At 62.2% G+C, this 15,983-nt stretch overlaps 2 protein-coding genes across 2 annotated transcripts in view; both read left to right on the top strand.

The window, feature by feature from the left end:
• Positions 1-13,125, top strand: part of LOC103666326 (cohesin subunit SA-2-like) — a 47,088-nt gene extending 33,963 nt beyond the window's left edge. The window contains exons 11-15 of the mRNA XM_040635171.1: positions 883-1,006; positions 4,528-4,626; positions 6,458-6,537; positions 10,315-10,422; positions 11,704-13,125. Coding sequence (XP_040491105.1) covers positions 883-1,006; positions 4,528-4,626; positions 6,458-6,537; positions 10,315-10,422; positions 11,704-11,857 — 565 coding nt within the window. The 3' untranslated portion in view covers positions 11,858-13,125. The remainder of the gene's footprint in view (positions 1-882; positions 1,007-4,527; positions 4,627-6,457; positions 6,538-10,314; positions 10,423-11,703) is intronic.
• The window catches only part of LOC103666327 (cohesin subunit SA-2-like), a 20,453-nt gene continuing 16,876 nt past the window's right edge, over positions 12,407-15,983 (top strand). Inside the window, exons 1-3 of the mRNA XM_040638732.1 lie at positions 12,407-12,526; positions 12,694-12,808; positions 15,251-15,354. Of these exons, the coding sequence (XP_040494666.1) occupies positions 12,407-12,526; positions 12,694-12,808; positions 15,251-15,354 (339 nt within the window). The remainder of the gene's footprint in view (positions 12,527-12,693; positions 12,809-15,250; positions 15,355-15,983) is intronic.

Genomic DNA, 15,983 nt, shown 5'->3' with positions numbered 1-15,983 from the left:
TTCTCCCCTCACCACTTCACCCCTACCCTGCACCCCTTCACCCCCTCACCCCCACTGCTGGCCTCTTTACCCCCCCGCCCCTTCAACCCACCCTCCCACCTTGTCACCCCACGCCCCTTCCCCCCACCCCATACCCCTTTTCTCCCACCCACCCCTTTTTCCCCCTACCCACACCCCTTTTCCCCCACCCTGTACCCCTTCACACCACCCCGTACCCCTTCACCCCCACACGCCTCACCCTCAGTGCTCGCGCCTTCACCCCTGCCCTGTACGCGCACATGAGTGCATTGACATTGTGTGTGGAATGGCCACAGCAGGCTCAGATCACTGCAGGCGGGGTGGTGTGCAGCCCTGTGGTGGCAGAACCATCCACGTGCAGGGTGCAGATACGTGACAAGGGGCGATCACCCAGAGGGCCACGTGTGGGCCTCCTGTGTACCAGCCGCAGCTTTGTGGAGGCCTGCAGGCCCCCGCTCCTGTCCACACACCTGTCCTTCTGCTCCTGCAGTTCCAGAACAAGCCGATGGCCATCGACAATATCATCTGTGCGCTCTTCAAAAGGACGTTTGTGCCCCGATACCGGTAAGGGGTCACCTCGATGCCACACATCTTCTCCCGTGACCCAGGCCGTGGCTGAGCCTCCGCGAGTGTCTTCCCGCATGTGTCTCCCGTGACCCAGGCCGTGGCTGAGCCTCCGCGAGTGTCTTCCCGCATGTGTCTCCCGTGACCCAGGCCGTGGCTGAGCCTCCGTGTGTGTCTTCCCGCATGTGTCTCCCGTGACTCAGGCCGTGACTTGGCCTCACTCGGCATTGCGCTGACACGTGCACCCCGCATGCTGACGGCATTGCCTGGCTGTTGGGTGACGCTCTCGCTCTGCTTCAGTGACATCAGCTCGGACATCCGCGTGATCTGTATGGGGGAGCTCGGCTGCTGGATCAGGCTGTACCCAGACATGTTCCTGGACAACAACTACTTGAAGTACATCGGCTGGATGCTGTACGACAAGGTACGTGCGCCCGCTGCTCTGCCGCCTCCCCCGAGGAGCCCCCAGGTGCGTCGTGCTGTGCGGCTCGTTCGTGGAGCAAGCACGTGTCTCCCCGACGGTTTCTCCCCAGTCCTGCTTTGTGAAGGAGGCTTTCCACGAAGCAGCAGGTTTGTAGCTGTCCTCACCGTGGGGGACAGAGGGTTCGGGCTGTCCGCTGGAGAAATGGGGCCGTGGCCCTGCCTTCACGTCCGCCCTGTGGCAGAGGGGTGTGCATCTGCGTCCGTCGCTTAGAATATGGAGCAGGCAGGGTCAGCTGTCTGCAGCCCTAGCCTGCCCGCCCCGTCCACCCGTCCATCTGCTGCCAGCTCTCAAAGTGGGATGCGCATCCACGGTCCTGAGACTGCCTGACACGGAATCATAAGCACACGCCTGCTCTGGAGTAGTAGCTGTGAATCCTGCACGTTCACATCCCCAGCAGCGCAGACGTGTGCGGGGATGCCCGCGGCTGCCAACACCGTCACAGACGTAAACGAGTAAAAGTCAGTTCTTCCGAGGAGAGGCCTTTAGTGTTAGAACTCAACACGATGAAGCCCTAAGGATCGTTTGTGACGATCCCAAGGCTGTGTTATGTGTTTCTGGATTCGATGGCTTTGTTTTGTCCTCCTCCTCTGGACTCTGGAGCTGGGGCTCTTGCCTTGTGAGTGGAAGTGGGCAGGTGTGCGTGGGGGGAGGGGGAAGGGGCAGGTGTTCAGCGGGGGAGAGGGAAGCAGGCAGGTGTGCAGGGAAGGGAAGGCTGAGGTGTTGAGTGTACAGGGAAGGGGCAGGTGTGCGTGGGGGAGGGAAGGTGGCAGGTGTGTGCAGGGGGAAGGGGAAGCAGGCAGGTGTGCAGGGGGAAGGGGCAGGTGTGCGTGGGGGGAGGGGGAAGGGGCAGGTGTGCAGCAGGGAAAGGGGAAGCAGGTAGGTGTGCAGGGGGAAGGGGCAGGTGTGTGTGGGGAAGGGGAAGTGGGCAGGTGTGCAGGGGAAGGGAGGCAGGTTGCGTGGGGAGAGCGGGACGGGCAGTGTTACCTCACGTGAGGAAGAAGCAGGCAGGTGTGCAGGAGGAAGGGGCAGGTGTGCAGGGGGGGAGGGGGAAGGGGGCAGGTGCGCAGACGGATCTCTGCATGGTGCCCGCACTGCTCTGTGTGCTTGTTGCCCACAAGGCCCCAAACGAGGCTCTGCGTGGCCTGTGGATTTTTACGACTTGGTGACTTACTGCGGTGTTAGGACGCAGGGCATGTTTGCCGTGGCGTGCTGCCGGGGAGCGGTGTGGATGGCAGGGCCGTGGTTGGTCATGCGTGGTGGCCAGTGTCGGGTTGTGAAGACGGGTTCTTCCTGCACAGAAGGGGAAGAGGATTGGAATGTCGAGCTGTTGCTTCGTCTGCTTTGCGTGGGCTTCCCTGGCGGGACACCAGCAGCGGGGGCTCGTCATCCGCACGCGTTTGTTGCCCTCGCTGCTGGGCTCTGACATCCCAGGTCAAGGCGCCCGCACACTCGGGGTGGGCAGAGCTTCATGGACGGCGTCTCCTCGCTGGGTCCTCACGTGGAGGAGGGGAGGAGCGGGCTCTCTGGGGTCTCCTTTACGAGGGCACCGATCCCATCACGGGGGCTCCACCCTTACCACTGGATCACCTCCCAGAGGTTCCGCCTCCACATACCATCCCCTTCAGGGATGGGGACTTAACATACGGACTCTGGGGGACACAGACCTCGGTCTGGAGTGGACTTCTCTGCTTTTCCATTATGGGGGGAGCGCGACGGGCTTGGTGCAGAAATGGCAAGTATACTGACTTTCCTGGGGCCTCGGGGGCTGCTTTGCCCTCAGCCAAGGGAACTCATGTGTGGAGGGAGGAGGCCAGTCAGGGCACCAGTTGTGGCCAGTGTGGGGCCTACAGGGGTCCCCCGAGGGCAGTGTTCCTGCAATGTGGGGTGTGTGGTGGCTGTGGAGATGCTCCTTGGTGCCTGCTGTGGAGCTGGGATGTGGAGGGTGGCTTCCCTCCTCGGTCCCGGCCCCACTGGGCTCTGCTCTGCTCGGGCCATGGTGATAGACCTCTGGGAGGGCATTCTGAGGCCCTTTATGGCCCCGGGAGTGGCTGTTGGACCATCCCCTGCAGGGACTGAGCCGAGTGCAGAGGACGTGGGCCCTCCCCACAGGGAGCCACCTGGTGCACCCCGGCATGCAGGTCGGCACCGAGCAGCTCACCCCACCTTGTGCCACGTGTGTGGCCCCGCACCTGTGTCTTGCATTGGGCTCCATGCTTTACCTGTGCTTCTTTCTTTCTGAAACAAACTCACGGACTCACTTGGTTTTCTACAGAGAAGGAAGTGGGGTGCAGAGAGGTTGTCTGCCTGCCCTACACTTCGGATTTGCTGGTCCAGGTGCATGTTTCGTTTCGTTTCCTTCTTTTTTTTTTTTTTTTTTTTTTTTCTTTTTTTCTTTTTTAAAGATTTCATTTATTTGAGAGAGAGCAAGGATGCACGAGTGGGCGGGGTGGGGGGGCAGACGGAGAAGCTCACTCCCCCCTGAGCAGGGAGACCAACGAAGGCCTCCATCCCAGGACCCTGAGATCATGACCTGAGCCAAAGGCAGATGCTTCACCAACTGAGCCCCCCAGGTGGCCCCTGGGTGGATTTTTCTGAATCAGGGTGCCTTTGTGTTCTCACTCACACAAAGCAGAGTACTAATGTCAGTGCTGGACGAGATCTCTCAAAAGGTAGAACATATTGCCAAGTCCATGGATGCAAATGGCATGTGTTCTCTGCTTAAAAGAAAAACCTTGTATGGGCGCCTGGCTGGGTCACTCAGTGGAACGTGGGACCATTGATCTTGGGGTCCTCAGTTGGAGCCCCATGTCGGGGATGGAGCCTTAGAAAAATAAAAAAATACAGTACAGATGCCCAGAGTTGTGCTCAAACAACACACGTTTCTTCCTCCCAGTCCTGGAGGCTGGGAGTCTGAGAACTAGGTGGGGCTGAGAGGCTGGGAGTCTGAGATCCAGGTGGGGCTGAGGCCGGGAGGCTGAGATCCAGGTGGGGCTGAGACCGGGAGTGTAAGATCCAGGCAGGGCTGAGGCTGGTTCGTCCTGAGGCCTCCCTCCTTGGCATGTAGACCCCCTGTTCTCCTTGTGTCTTCACCTGGTCGTCTCTTTGTGTGTCTGTGTTCTCTTCCCCTTTTGTAAGGACACCAGTCCTATGGGATCAGGACCCACCCTTGTGACCTTATTTTACAACTTAATCCCCTCTTTAAAGACCCCACTTCCAAATACAGCCCCATCCTGAGGTCCTGGGGGCGAGGGTTTCAACATGGGACTTTGGGACGCAGAGTTCAGACCCCAGCAGGCATATTTCTGGACCGTGTGGGGGTTGCAAACCCACGTGTCCCACCTGGAATGTTTTAGGCTGAGAGCTGATCCGCATTGTCACCGAAAGAGGCATTTCTGACCGGGAGTCTGTGGTGGGGAGGCTGCCCTTCCACGGTAACCGGACCCCGTTTCTCTGTCCCGAAGGACGCAAGTGTGCGGATGAAATGCATCCTGGCACTGAAGGCGCTCTACGAGAAGAGAGAGTCGGCTATGAAGTTGGGCCTTTTCTTCTACAAGTTCAAGGTGAGTGAGATTTCGCGTCTCGGCCGCTACACCCTCTGTGGTTAGCTGCCCGGTTTCCCTGTCCCCGAAGCATCTCGGTGGATGTGTGGAGGTCGGGCTGTGTCCAGCAGTCGCTGCTGGCCTAGAGTGCTGGCCACGTCTCAGCCCGCTGCTCGGGGCTGCTGTCCTGCGACCATGAGCTGGAAGCTTCTCTGGGTGTCTGTGCCCGGGGCCGAGCTGCCCACGCTTCACGGCCCACTGGGTGACGTGGACCCCGGCAGCAGGGTGCTCGGTGTGTAGGGGTGAGGTGGGAGCATGTGCACACCCCTCAGCGGGCCAGTTGGGGTGCTGACCTCTAATTTATGGGTGTGGGAGCTGGAAAGGTCAGCACCCGCTGTCCTGACGCAGGAGCAGCTCATGCAGCTGGTTGTCTCCAGGGTCCCCTTGCAGAGGTTCAGAGCTGCTCGTGGACTATGGGTCAGTAGTAAGATTCACGGGACAACACGGGGGCTGAACTGGTACCCAGTTTGTTCCTGAGTTTGGGGGCCACGCTGTCTTCCAGGACACTGTAGCGAGACCCCACTGCCCATTGTGGAGGGCAGGCAGGGTCTTGGTAAGGATTCCCAACCATCGGTCAGGCAGGGACTCCAACCCGGGGCTCGGGGCTGGTTGGGAGCAGGGGTCAGGCCACGGAGGTGTCCAGTGAATGTGGAGGGCCAGCTTGCGTGGCGGGGGCCACCCCGTGGGTCATCTCATCCTTGGGGGTGTGGGGGCTGCTGCAGGCGGCCCTCCCATACCTTCCACCGTTTCTCAGACCCTTCCAGCTGGAAAGACCACACCGTCCAAGGCGCTGACCTGGGGGCAGCATATCCTGGACCCTGTCAGGGCGCGATTGTCCAGGTGGCAGAAGGTCCCAGTCCCGGTTCCGTGAGCCCCATGAGATGATGAGCGGCAGCGTTTGGGGATGGGGTCCCACATCCGGCAGCTCTGGGGACGACTGTGTGCCTTGCCCTGTGGTCCTGACTTCCACGTGGCAATTCCCAGTGTCTCTGGGAAAAGTGAAGTCCACACGTAGAGAGGAGCGAGGGGAGGTTGAAAGCCCAGCGGCAGACGCCCCGGTGCCCACGGGGGGATGGAGGGCATCCTGGGGGTGGTGGTGGTGAATCCCCACGGAGGAGGCTGGTGTGGTGGTGATCCCGTGCACCAGCCAGCCGGGAACCATGGCCCCTTTATGGGGATAGAGGTGCTGCAGAGTCGTCCACTGTGCATTGTGGGGAAGAAGTGCTAGGTGGGCTTGTTGCCCTGACGGGCACACGTGCGTGGAGCTCACACCCCCAGGCCAGGCAGGGATGTGGACGGTCGTCTTCCGGGCGACTGTGCTTGGCCAGCAGGGCTGACAGAGGCGGCCACATGGCGCATCCCCAAAGCCCCTGGGCTTCTGCCTCCAATTTCTGGGCCGTGCAGTTTCCTCTCACGGCCGGTCCGCAGCTGCGGTGACCCCTGGAGACAGTCGGAAAGACAGGGGACACCTGGGTGTCAGCAGCTGTGGGGGTGGGGGTGCCGGTGTCTGAGGGCAGCGAGGATGCAGCCGGATGCCCCGCGGTGCACGGGATGCCCACACGAGGGGACGACGCAGCCCCACGTCCTCGGTGCTGCCACGGGGAGAGAACACCTGCCCCCCCCCCCCAGCCTTGTGTCTGATCAGTGTCAGGCTGCGTGTCGGCTGGTGACCTGGGGTGTCCGGGTGCCTCCGACAGGGCAGTCCATCCTGTGCGGCAGTGGGGCGCGGTGCCCGGTGTCGCGCAGACGGTGTGGAACAAAGCCTGTTTGACTCGTGATCTTCGTTCCGTAGAAACGAATCCTGTCGATGACGCAGGATAGGCAGCCGGAAATCACGTCTGAGTGTATGCAGCTCCTGAGGCTCATATCCGAGTAAGTAGCCGCGCCCGCGCTGCATGCTCCCGGACCGGAGGTGGCCGCGTCCACGCTGCCTGCTCCCTGGCTGCAGGTGGCCGCGCCGGTGCCGCACTCCGGGCTGGCGGTGGCTGCGCCCGCTCTGCGCGCTCACTCTTTGGAAGTGGCTGTGTCTGAGCTGCGTGCTCCCTGCTTAGAGGTGGCCGCGCCCGCGCCACTTGCTACCGGCTTGGATGTGGCCGCGCCCGCACCGCGCCCTCGCGGCTTGGGCATGGCCGCGCCCGTGCTTCATGCTCCACGGCTGAAGGTGGCCTCGTCCATGCCGCGCGCTCCCAGGCTGGAGGTGGCTGCCCCTGTTCCGCGCGCTCGCTGCTTGGACGTGGCCGCGCCCATGCTTCGTGCTCCCCGGCTGGAGGTGGCCGTGCCCGTGCCGTGTGCTCCCGTGCTGGAGGGGGCTGCCCCTGTTCCTCGCGCTCCCGGGTGGCTGGAGGTGGCCGCGCCTGCTCCGCACGCTCGCTGCTTGGAGGTGGCCGTGCCCGTGCCGTGCGCTCCCAGGCTGGAGGGGGCTGACCCTGTTCCGCACGCTCTGGGGCGGCTGGAGGTGGCGGCGCCTGCTCCACGCGCTTGCTGCTTGGAGGTGGCTGTGTCCATGCTGTAGGGTCACTGGCTTGTGGGGGCAGCGGGCCATGTGTGCGGAGCGTGCAGGCACTGTGCGTGCCGGATGCGGACTGGGGCGGGGTGTGCGACCACGTGGGTGGAGTCACGTGTTTGGCTAAGTGACGAACCCATGCGTCTGCTCTCGTGCTCCGGTGTGTGTGTGCTTCTGCTCCGTTTGAGAACTCTGTCACCAGCGTCCTTGCTCACGATCCGCAGTAAGGGTTGATGGGTCACCTGAGACATCTGGCCAGGCGTAGCTGGCGCTCACGGGTTTGGGGCTTCTCTCTGGGGGTCCTGGCCTCTCCCGTCCGCTGCCGATCTTGGGTCAGGAGCCCCGAAGGGGCCAAGGGGCTGGTGTCAGGAGGCTGCGACGATTGGCCGGGCCCGCAGAACATTCTGGAAGCTCCTAGGTCCCCACAGCACTTACGCTGGGATGAGGGGTTCTTGTTCCCCTGGACGTCTCCCACCCACAGGATGCAGCCGCCTTGCTCAGTGGGTCAGGTGTCAGACGTTGCTGTGAGGCATCTCTGGAACAGGGGACACAGGCCTGGCTCCCATGTAGACGCCAGGGCTGGTGCGGTGAGGACATCTTGTACCCCGAAGGCTGGGTTCCCGCCCGTGGTGCCATCTCTCTGGGCCCGTGCTGAGGACAGAGCGGGTCTGGGCGGGCGTCGGACTCCCNAGACGGGCAGTGTCACAGCTGGGGCCCGGGCGCCAGGCTTTCTACGTGCTGCGCCGTGGCCCCACAGGTGGCCGGCACTGCCAGCTCCTGGCCGGACGCCCACACCCAGAGCAGCACGCAGGTGATAAGTCGGTGTGTTATAAAGGGAGCCATGCAGACAGAGCAGAGTGCACACAGGCACTGCGAGCCAGGCTGGGCACCGGGTGCGGGAACGCGCGTCTGCAGGGGCCTTGGTGTCCACCACTGTCCCGACCACAGTGCAGGCTGCGCTCAGGGCCACGAGCCCACTGACAGTGACCCAGAGAAGCTCTTACCCTGCGGCTCCTGACGCATGTGCACAAGCCACCTGAGCAGGGATGTGAGGTCCCCACGGGGCCCCTAGGCCGCATCCCCCAGTGGACCCTGCGATGCACCTGGAGTTGCTGGCAGGACGGCTTGTGCTCGGCCACGAAGCCAGAAAGTGCTGGAAGAACCGGCCGGGGGATTTGGGTCCCGGGCAGCAGGGTTGCTGTGGATGGGGCGCCACGACCACGGGCTGTCTCACATCCGCGTGCAGTCTCTACTGTGCTCAGACCGCATCCTGAGGCGGCTTCACTCTGTCTCGTGTGCCCGGGCTCTGAGTGGCCCCGTCTGAGGTCTCTGTCCTGCAGATGCCGTGTCCTCCAGGGGCGCTGCGGGCCTGGCCGTGGGAGCCGCTCCAGCCCAGGGTCGTGGCCTCTGCCTACTGCCCCATGGAGGCTGGGCTCCCAGAGTGGTTGCACGTCCCGTTGACTGGTGTTCCCATGGCCACTGTGTCCATCGGGGTCCTTCGGAGAGACGGACCCAGCAGGAGGTGTGTGGACATGTGTATCTAGAAGGAGGCTCGTCATGGGGTCACAGAGGTGGGGGCGGCCCAGGACGTGTGTCTGCGAGCTGGGGAGGGGAGCCCATGGTGAGGCTCATGGGCAGCCAAGCGGACGGGGCCTGGACCATGGCAGGTGGTCCTGGGGCACGCGGAGCTGGTCTTTGACTTAAGCTGTGCGACGCGTGTGGCTGCCTCCCGTGGCTGAGGGTCTGTGATGGGCCGGCGTCGGTGGCTGCTCATTTTTGTAAGGAAGTGACAACAGTTAGAGCCTTGTGTCAACCTGACTGCTCACGGCAGACGGGGGCGGGGGGGCAGCTTCCACGCGATTCCAGAAAGTCTGTGAGGAGTCCCCTGCGTAGATTCGCACGTGGGTGAAGCAGATTGTCCTCCCCAGCGTGGTGGGCCATATCTAATCAGTCGAAGGCCTGCATAACACCAAGGGGAGGAAGTCTGTGTTTGCCTGGCCTGACTCCCAGTGGGGACACCCATCTTCTGGCACCCTTGGCCATCCTGCTCCCAGGCCTTCCGGCTCCACCTCTCCCAGCACCTCGTGGGCCTTGTGGAGGAAAGCGCCAGGTCCTGCGGCCACACCTTGGCCTGACTTCCTGGGGGGCTCCCGCTGGCTGGGCTCGGTCCGAGCAGGAGCCTGTGTGCCTCACATTGGGCAGAACCTGTGGCTTTGAGGCTTGAGGTTTGGATGGGGCTGACGTGGACCCGCTGATATGCTCCTTGCTGCGTGCAGCGCCCGAGGGTGAGTGCAGGTGTCCCACTCACTTGTCTGGGGCCTCCCCACGTCCTTGGGGGTCTCCCACCTTCCTTCGAAGCCCAGGCAGTGACGCACGTAGGCCGCCTGCCCTGGTTTCTGCCAGTTTTGCAGACGCCCATGTGGTGTGTCGGCCAATCGCTGCACTGTGGAGTGCTGGGCGCAGTGGGTTCAGGGGGTTCAGTGGATGTGTTTGGACAAAGGGTCATGCTGGCGATGTCCCCCCACGTGCTATCAGCGGTGTCCCCCTCCCACATCCCCTGACTGCTCCTACCATGGCTGCTTGTGGACATCTGCTGCCCCCTTCATGTGTGCCCCTTCGTGGACAGCTGCTTGGAGTCAGGAGCACTGCTCTGGGGGTGGAGGAGGGTCGGGCAGGGTTGGGCTGACAGGTGTCCCAGGTGCACACACAGGAGAGGACGGAGTGCTTTTCCCCTAATTTGGGGCTCACGGGCAGCTAGAGGCGAAGGAACCAACCCTATCCCTGGAGGCCCTGTGGGGGACAGGGCTTCCTGGGGTCCTGCTCACGTGACCTCGGCTCATGTGGCCTTTTCTCATGTGGCCTCGGCTCACATCCTGGGACATGGACTGCCCTGGGTGAGCTCAGATTGATTGGAATTCCGGGGGTGGGGGCACGTCTAGGGGAAGCTGAGGTTGGGGCCATTGGCCCAATAAAGAATCTCTGTTTGCTCTCGTGGACAGGTGTGAGCGTGGCAAAGCCATGTGTGCACAGCTCCGTGTGGCAATGCCCTATGTGCACAGCTCTGTGTGGGAAAGCTGTGTGTGGACAGTTCCATGTGGCAAAGCCGTGTGTGCACGGGCCCTGAGCTCACGAGTGTCTCCCCACAGGCACTATGTGGGCGTGTTCTCCACCATGGAGTATGTCTTCCTGTTCCAGTTTGTGTACGCGGCCTACAGGCCCATGGCGACAGCCGCGGGCGAACTCATTTGTAAGAGGTAAGGCGGGTGCCTGGCCACCCTGGGGCCCCTGATGGTGTCTGCGGGGCTGTGATGTCACTGTGATGTTGGAGGTGGGGTCCCCCATCCCGTGTCCCACGTCCCACCAGCTGCAGACTTGCACATGGAGGGTGGGGGGCAGGAGGAGGCCCCCGGACCCCAGAGAACAGCAGGGCCAATGACCAGGGGGTTGTATAGGACGGCAGGTGTTGGGCCCCAAGGGACAGAACGGGATGGACGTGAGCACCACGTGGAAGGACACGCTGAACCAGAGTCTGGTACGTGTGGGACTGGTTGCAGACTGACTTGATCTGTGTTGCAGGCATGTCCACAGGGGGATTGGTTTGATGACGTGCTGGTGGCCCCGGGCCCCTGAGGTCCCCTGAGATCCCCTGAGTCCCCTGAAGCCTCCTCAGGTCCTCTGAGGCCCACTGAGTGACCCAGAGGCCCTCCTGAGGTCCCCTGAAGACCCTTGAGGTCCCCTGAAGCCCCCTGAGGGTCCCTGATACCTTCTGAGGCCCCCTGAGGTCCCTTGAGGCCCCCTGAAGCCCCCCGAGGGTCCCTGATACCTTCTGAGTCCCCCTGAGGTCCCTTGAGGCCCCCTGAAGCCCCTTGAGGGTCTCTGAGATCTCCTGAGGCCCCTCGAGGTTTCCTGAAGTCTCCTGAGGGTCCCTGATACCTCCTGAGGCCCCCTAAGGTCCCCTGAGGCCCCCTGAAGCCCCCTGAGGGTCTCTGAGACCTCCTGAGGTCCCCTGAGGGTCCCTGAGGCCCCTGAGATCTCCTGAAGTCCCCTGAAGCCCCCTGAGGGCCCCATAAGACTCCCTGAGTGTCCCTGAGTCCCCCTGAGGAGCCCTGAGGGTCCCTGAGGCCCCCTAAAGCCCCCTGCTCCTGAGGTTCCCTGAGGGCCCCTCCTGGGCCATCTGGCTGTCTTGCCCTCACTAACAGGTCTGCGTTGAGGTAAAGGTCCCCATGTTCTGGTTCTCTGGGGGTTTGAGGTGCAGCGACTGGGGGCAGTCTGGTCGTTCGTTCCCTCCCCAGTGCAGGCCTGAGCTGACAGCTCCGACAGACAGAAGTCGGTTCTAGAACTTTGCCCCGTGGTCCATGTCCTACCCCCACAGCTTCCTGCTATTCCCACTCCCCAGGTCGCTGTGTGGCATGTGCGTGCGGGGGTGTGTGCTAGAGCGTGGGTTGGCCTGGCCCCGCAGGACCTGGGGGCCCAGTCAGGTGCATGGGGACCCCCCTCCAGGCCGGCGTTGGGGTCACTCTCTCTGATCTCCATAGGCTCCTGGCCCCTCCACCCCACGAAGGTTTCTTTGGTCAAGAGCCCCCTGACGAGTTTGATAGAAATCTCCAGAACATGAAGACGCTCATTGACTTCTACCTGCAGGGCGAGGTGAGGGCGTGGCCACGTGCGGTCTGGAGACAGGATGTCTGAGCCACGTGAGGGACCCGGACTCGTGTCCGTGCCCTGCACCCCGTGTTCCATGCCGTGTCCTGTGTCCCACGCCACACGTCCGTGTTGGGCTGGAAAGGGGCTTGTTGGTTCCTGTGTGAACGACACTTGCTGTGGGCACGTGGGAGTCACGTTTCTGGGTTGGTGTCCTCATGTGCCTTCTTGTGTCCACAGATGGGAGGGTTGGGAAGGGGGCCATCCCTGCCCATGTCATCACGTGACCTCCTTGCCCCATGTCGTCATCTCTGTGTCCTCCCTGCCCCATGGCATCACATGACCTTCCTGCCCATGTCATCGTCACGTGACCTCCCTGCCCCGCGTCATCACGTGACCTCCTTGACGCATGTCATCATCCCTGTATCCTCCCTGCCCTGCATTGTCATTACATGTCCTCCCTGCCCTGTGTCATCATCCCTGTGTCCTCCCTGCTCCTTGTCTTTGATTCTGTATCCTCCCTGCCCTGTGTCGTCATCGCGTGACCTCCCTGCCCCATGTCATCATCCCTGTGTCCTCCCTGCCCCATGTCATTACATGACCTTCCTGCCCCGTGTCGTCATCCCTGTGTCCTCCCTGCCCCATGGAGCCATCCCTGTATCCTCCCTGCTCCTTGTCAGTGATTCTGTGTCCTCCCTGCCCCGTGTCGTCATCCCTGTATCGTCCCTGCTCCTTGTCATTGATTCTGTGTCCTCCCTGCCCCGTGTCATCATCATGTGTCTTCCCTGCCTCGTGTTGTCATCGTGTGACCTCTCTGCCCCTTGTCATCATGTGTCCTCCTTTCACATTCTCACAACCTCACACGTCTGGCACGTCCCTATCAGTTCCACAGACATGTCCCGTACCTGGTGGACGGCCTGTGGGAGGCAGCACCCGCCCTGGTCCGGAACTGGGAGTGTATGACGGCCCTGCTGCTGGAGCCACGTGGCGGGCGCCAAGGTGAGCTTGGCCAGAAGCCTGCTCTGAGTCGTGGGCCAGGGCCGTGATCCTGCTGGCCTCCCTGCCGTCCCCGCCAGGCCCACCATCCCCCACCCGATGTGCTGCTGTCCCCCCTACCCTGTGTCCTGCCGTCCCCCCGTGTTCTGCCGTCCTCCCCATATCCTGCTGTCTTCCGTGTCTTGCCATCTCCCCGTGTTCTGCCGTCCTCCCCATATCCTGCTGTCTTCCGTGTCCTGCCATCTCCCCGTGTTCTGCTGTCCTCTCATGTCCTGCCATCCCCATTCTTCCTCATGTCCCGCCATACCCCATGCCCTACTGTCCCCATCCCCCTGTCCTGCCGTCCCCCCGTGTCCTGCCGTCCTCCCCATATCCTGCTGTCTTCCGTGTCCTGCCATCTCCCCGTGTTCTGCTGTCCTCTCATGTCCTGCCATCCCCATTCTTCCTCATGTCCCGCCATACCCCATGCCCTACTGTCCCCATCCCCCATGTCCCACTGTCCTTGTGTCCTCTTGTCCCCATGTCCCGTGTCCCACTGTTCCTGTATCCTGCTGTCCCGTGTCCCACTGCCCCTATCCCCCATGTCCCACTGTCCCCATCCTCCATGTCCCACCACCCCCGTGTCCCGCTGTCCCTATCCCATGTCCCAGTGTCCCCATTCCCCTTGTCCCACTGTCCCTGTCCTGTGTCCTACTGTCCTTGTGTCCTGTTCTGTATCTCACTGTCCCCATCCCCCATGTCCCATTGTCCCTGTGTCCTGCTGTCCTGTGTCCCACTGTCCCTATCCCCCATGTCCCACTGTCCCCATCCTCTGTGTCCCACTGCCCCTGTGTGCTGCTGTCCCCGTGTCCTCCTGTCCCCCACCTCGTGTCCCACTGTGCCTGTCCTCTCTGTGTCCTGCCATCCCCCTTCTTCCCCTGTCCTGTCATCTCTGCTGCCCCCCACCGTGCTGCCAAGCGTCTAATCGTGCTGTCCGTGACCCCAGTTGGCAGCATGTGGCAAAAGCAGGCCTGTCAACGCCTCCTGTGATGTGTTTGCTCCTCGAGTGGTTGGTTGTGGGGAGGGGCATGTGGCATGCTTTCCTGGGGTGAGAGGTCCTCAGGTCTTCAGGGTGCACTTCACAGGTCTCTAATTGAGGGTCCACAGGACGAGGGCCACAGGCTGCTTTCCTGTAAGAGGATCAGCCTGGGAGCCACTGAAGCCCAAACCCTGGGCCCTAGAGTCAGGATGCAGTGCGGGCAGAGTGCCTGGTGAATGAGGCCCCCCCAGCAGCTGGGACCCTCTCCCCCTGCAGACACAAGTGTGCTCTGGTAATAGGAGCTCCAGGCCTGTCACATTCCTGGCAGGACCGGCAGCCTCAACCATGGTCCCTGGGGTCACTGAAGGAGCCCGTTTATCATGAGGATGGCTCCTTTACTCTGTCTCAAATTTCTGGGGCCCAGCTGTGTGGTCTCTGGTTTTCTTGACTCTGAGTATGGGCCTTGGCTGTACCTGGGCTTGTAGGGGTACCAGCAATGTGGGACACTGGACAGAAGGACCCACGTGTGATGTTCTCAGAGTGGCTGTGACAAATTACCTCAAACCTGGTGGCTTAAAACAAGAATCCATCCTCTCCCAGCTCTGGAGACCAGATCCAGGTGGGGAGGGCCGCAGAGATCCAGGCTGGGCAGGACCCCTGAGATCCAGGCGGGGAGGGCTGCTGAGATCCAGGCGGGGCAGGGCCATGCTCTCTCCATAGGCTCCAGGGGAGGGTCCTTCCTGCCTCTTCCAGCTTCTGGGGCTCCAGGCATCCCTCCCTTCTCTGTCTCTGTCCTCACGTGGCTTCTCCTCTGTACCTGTGTTTCTCCTTTTCTGTTTCTTATAAGAACACCTGTCATTGGATTTAGGGCTGTCCCGATCCAGGATGAGCTCATCTCACATCCTTCACTTAATCACATCTGCAAAGATCCGATTTCCCCTCAAGTTCCTATTCTCAGATACTGGGTGGGTGTGAATTTGAGGGGTGAAAGGCACCATAGAACAGCCAGTGAACACACTGTCCCCTCAACTGGATGGTTTTAGAACCGAGTCCCTAGATATGGGACAATGCCAGGTGAGCCCCAGTCTGCAGTTTCAGATGTTGCCAGGAGTTGTCGTGAGCACGCGTGTGTCTGTCCCGGCCCAGGGATGCGTGCGCGGAGTTTCACATTGAGGTAAATGGGCAACAGTGGCTCACTGTGTGTGCACTTTGAGCAGAGGGCTGGCCCTGGTTGCCGTCATCTGCATGTCACTGAGTCCGTGAGTGGTGCTGGGGTGCTCTTGCGCCCAGGAGCCCAGCCATGCTCCCCACGTGCCCTGAGCTCATGCTGGGCTCTCCGAGGCCTCTCAGAGCAGTGCAACACTGCAGAATGTTCTGTCTCCCGGCGAGAGTCCGAGCGGGCTGACCTAGCCACCGTCTCCCCGCAGCACTGACGAGCCAGCAGGAAAGAGTGCTCATCGAGATCCTCGTGGCCGCCGTGAGACAGGCTGCAGAGGGCCGCCCACCTGCTGGCCGCCGACTCGGCAAGAAAGTCAGTGCCACCCCCTGCCCCCTGCCTGGATGCGCTTCGTCCCCTGTGCTGGCCGCCCTGCTGTGGCTGTTGTGGCGCTGCTGTCCGTCCCGCGTGCCGGGACTCTGTGGGTGCCCGCTCCCGCCTCAGCCTCGCCGCGCCCCCTGCCCCCGCTCCCGCCTCAGCCTCGCCGCGCCCCTGCCCGTGTGGCCGTGGGATCAGCTTGCTGCCGCCTTGGCCTTGCGCTCGCCACCCTGGCTGCTCACTTGCCTACTGGCCCGCGGGCGGCGCTCCCGGCCACCCAGGTAGGTCTTGCTAGCTGTGCCTCCCAGCTCCTGCCCACCCCTCCTGCCGGCTACCAAGCTCTCTGCCAGCTGGTTCCTGTGTCTGCTGTCTGCCTCCCTGGGAAGCGCACCCCACAGTCCTCGCCGTGCCGTGTTCACACCGGACATGGCAGTTTGTCGGCCAGCCTTTGAATTGCCTCTTTGTGAGCCTGTGGTGCTGCTGGGACGAAAGATCACACCCCGGGGGACTTCAGACTGCAAGAATTATGCATTTTGCCCCAGCTCTGGAGACCAGAGTCTGAGATCCAGGCGGGGCAGGACCCCTGAGATCCAGGCGGGGCAGGACCCCTGAGATCCAGGCGGGGC

This window comes from Ursus maritimus (genome assembly GCF_017311325.1).
Source record: "Ursus maritimus isolate PB19 chromosome X unlocalized genomic scaffold, ASM1731132v1 scaffold_X1, whole genome shotgun sequence".
NCBI lineage: Eukaryota > Metazoa > Chordata > Mammalia > Carnivora > Ursidae > Ursus > Ursus maritimus.
Note: the sequence above shows the minus strand (reverse complement) of the source record. Positions and strands in the feature narration are given on the sequence as shown.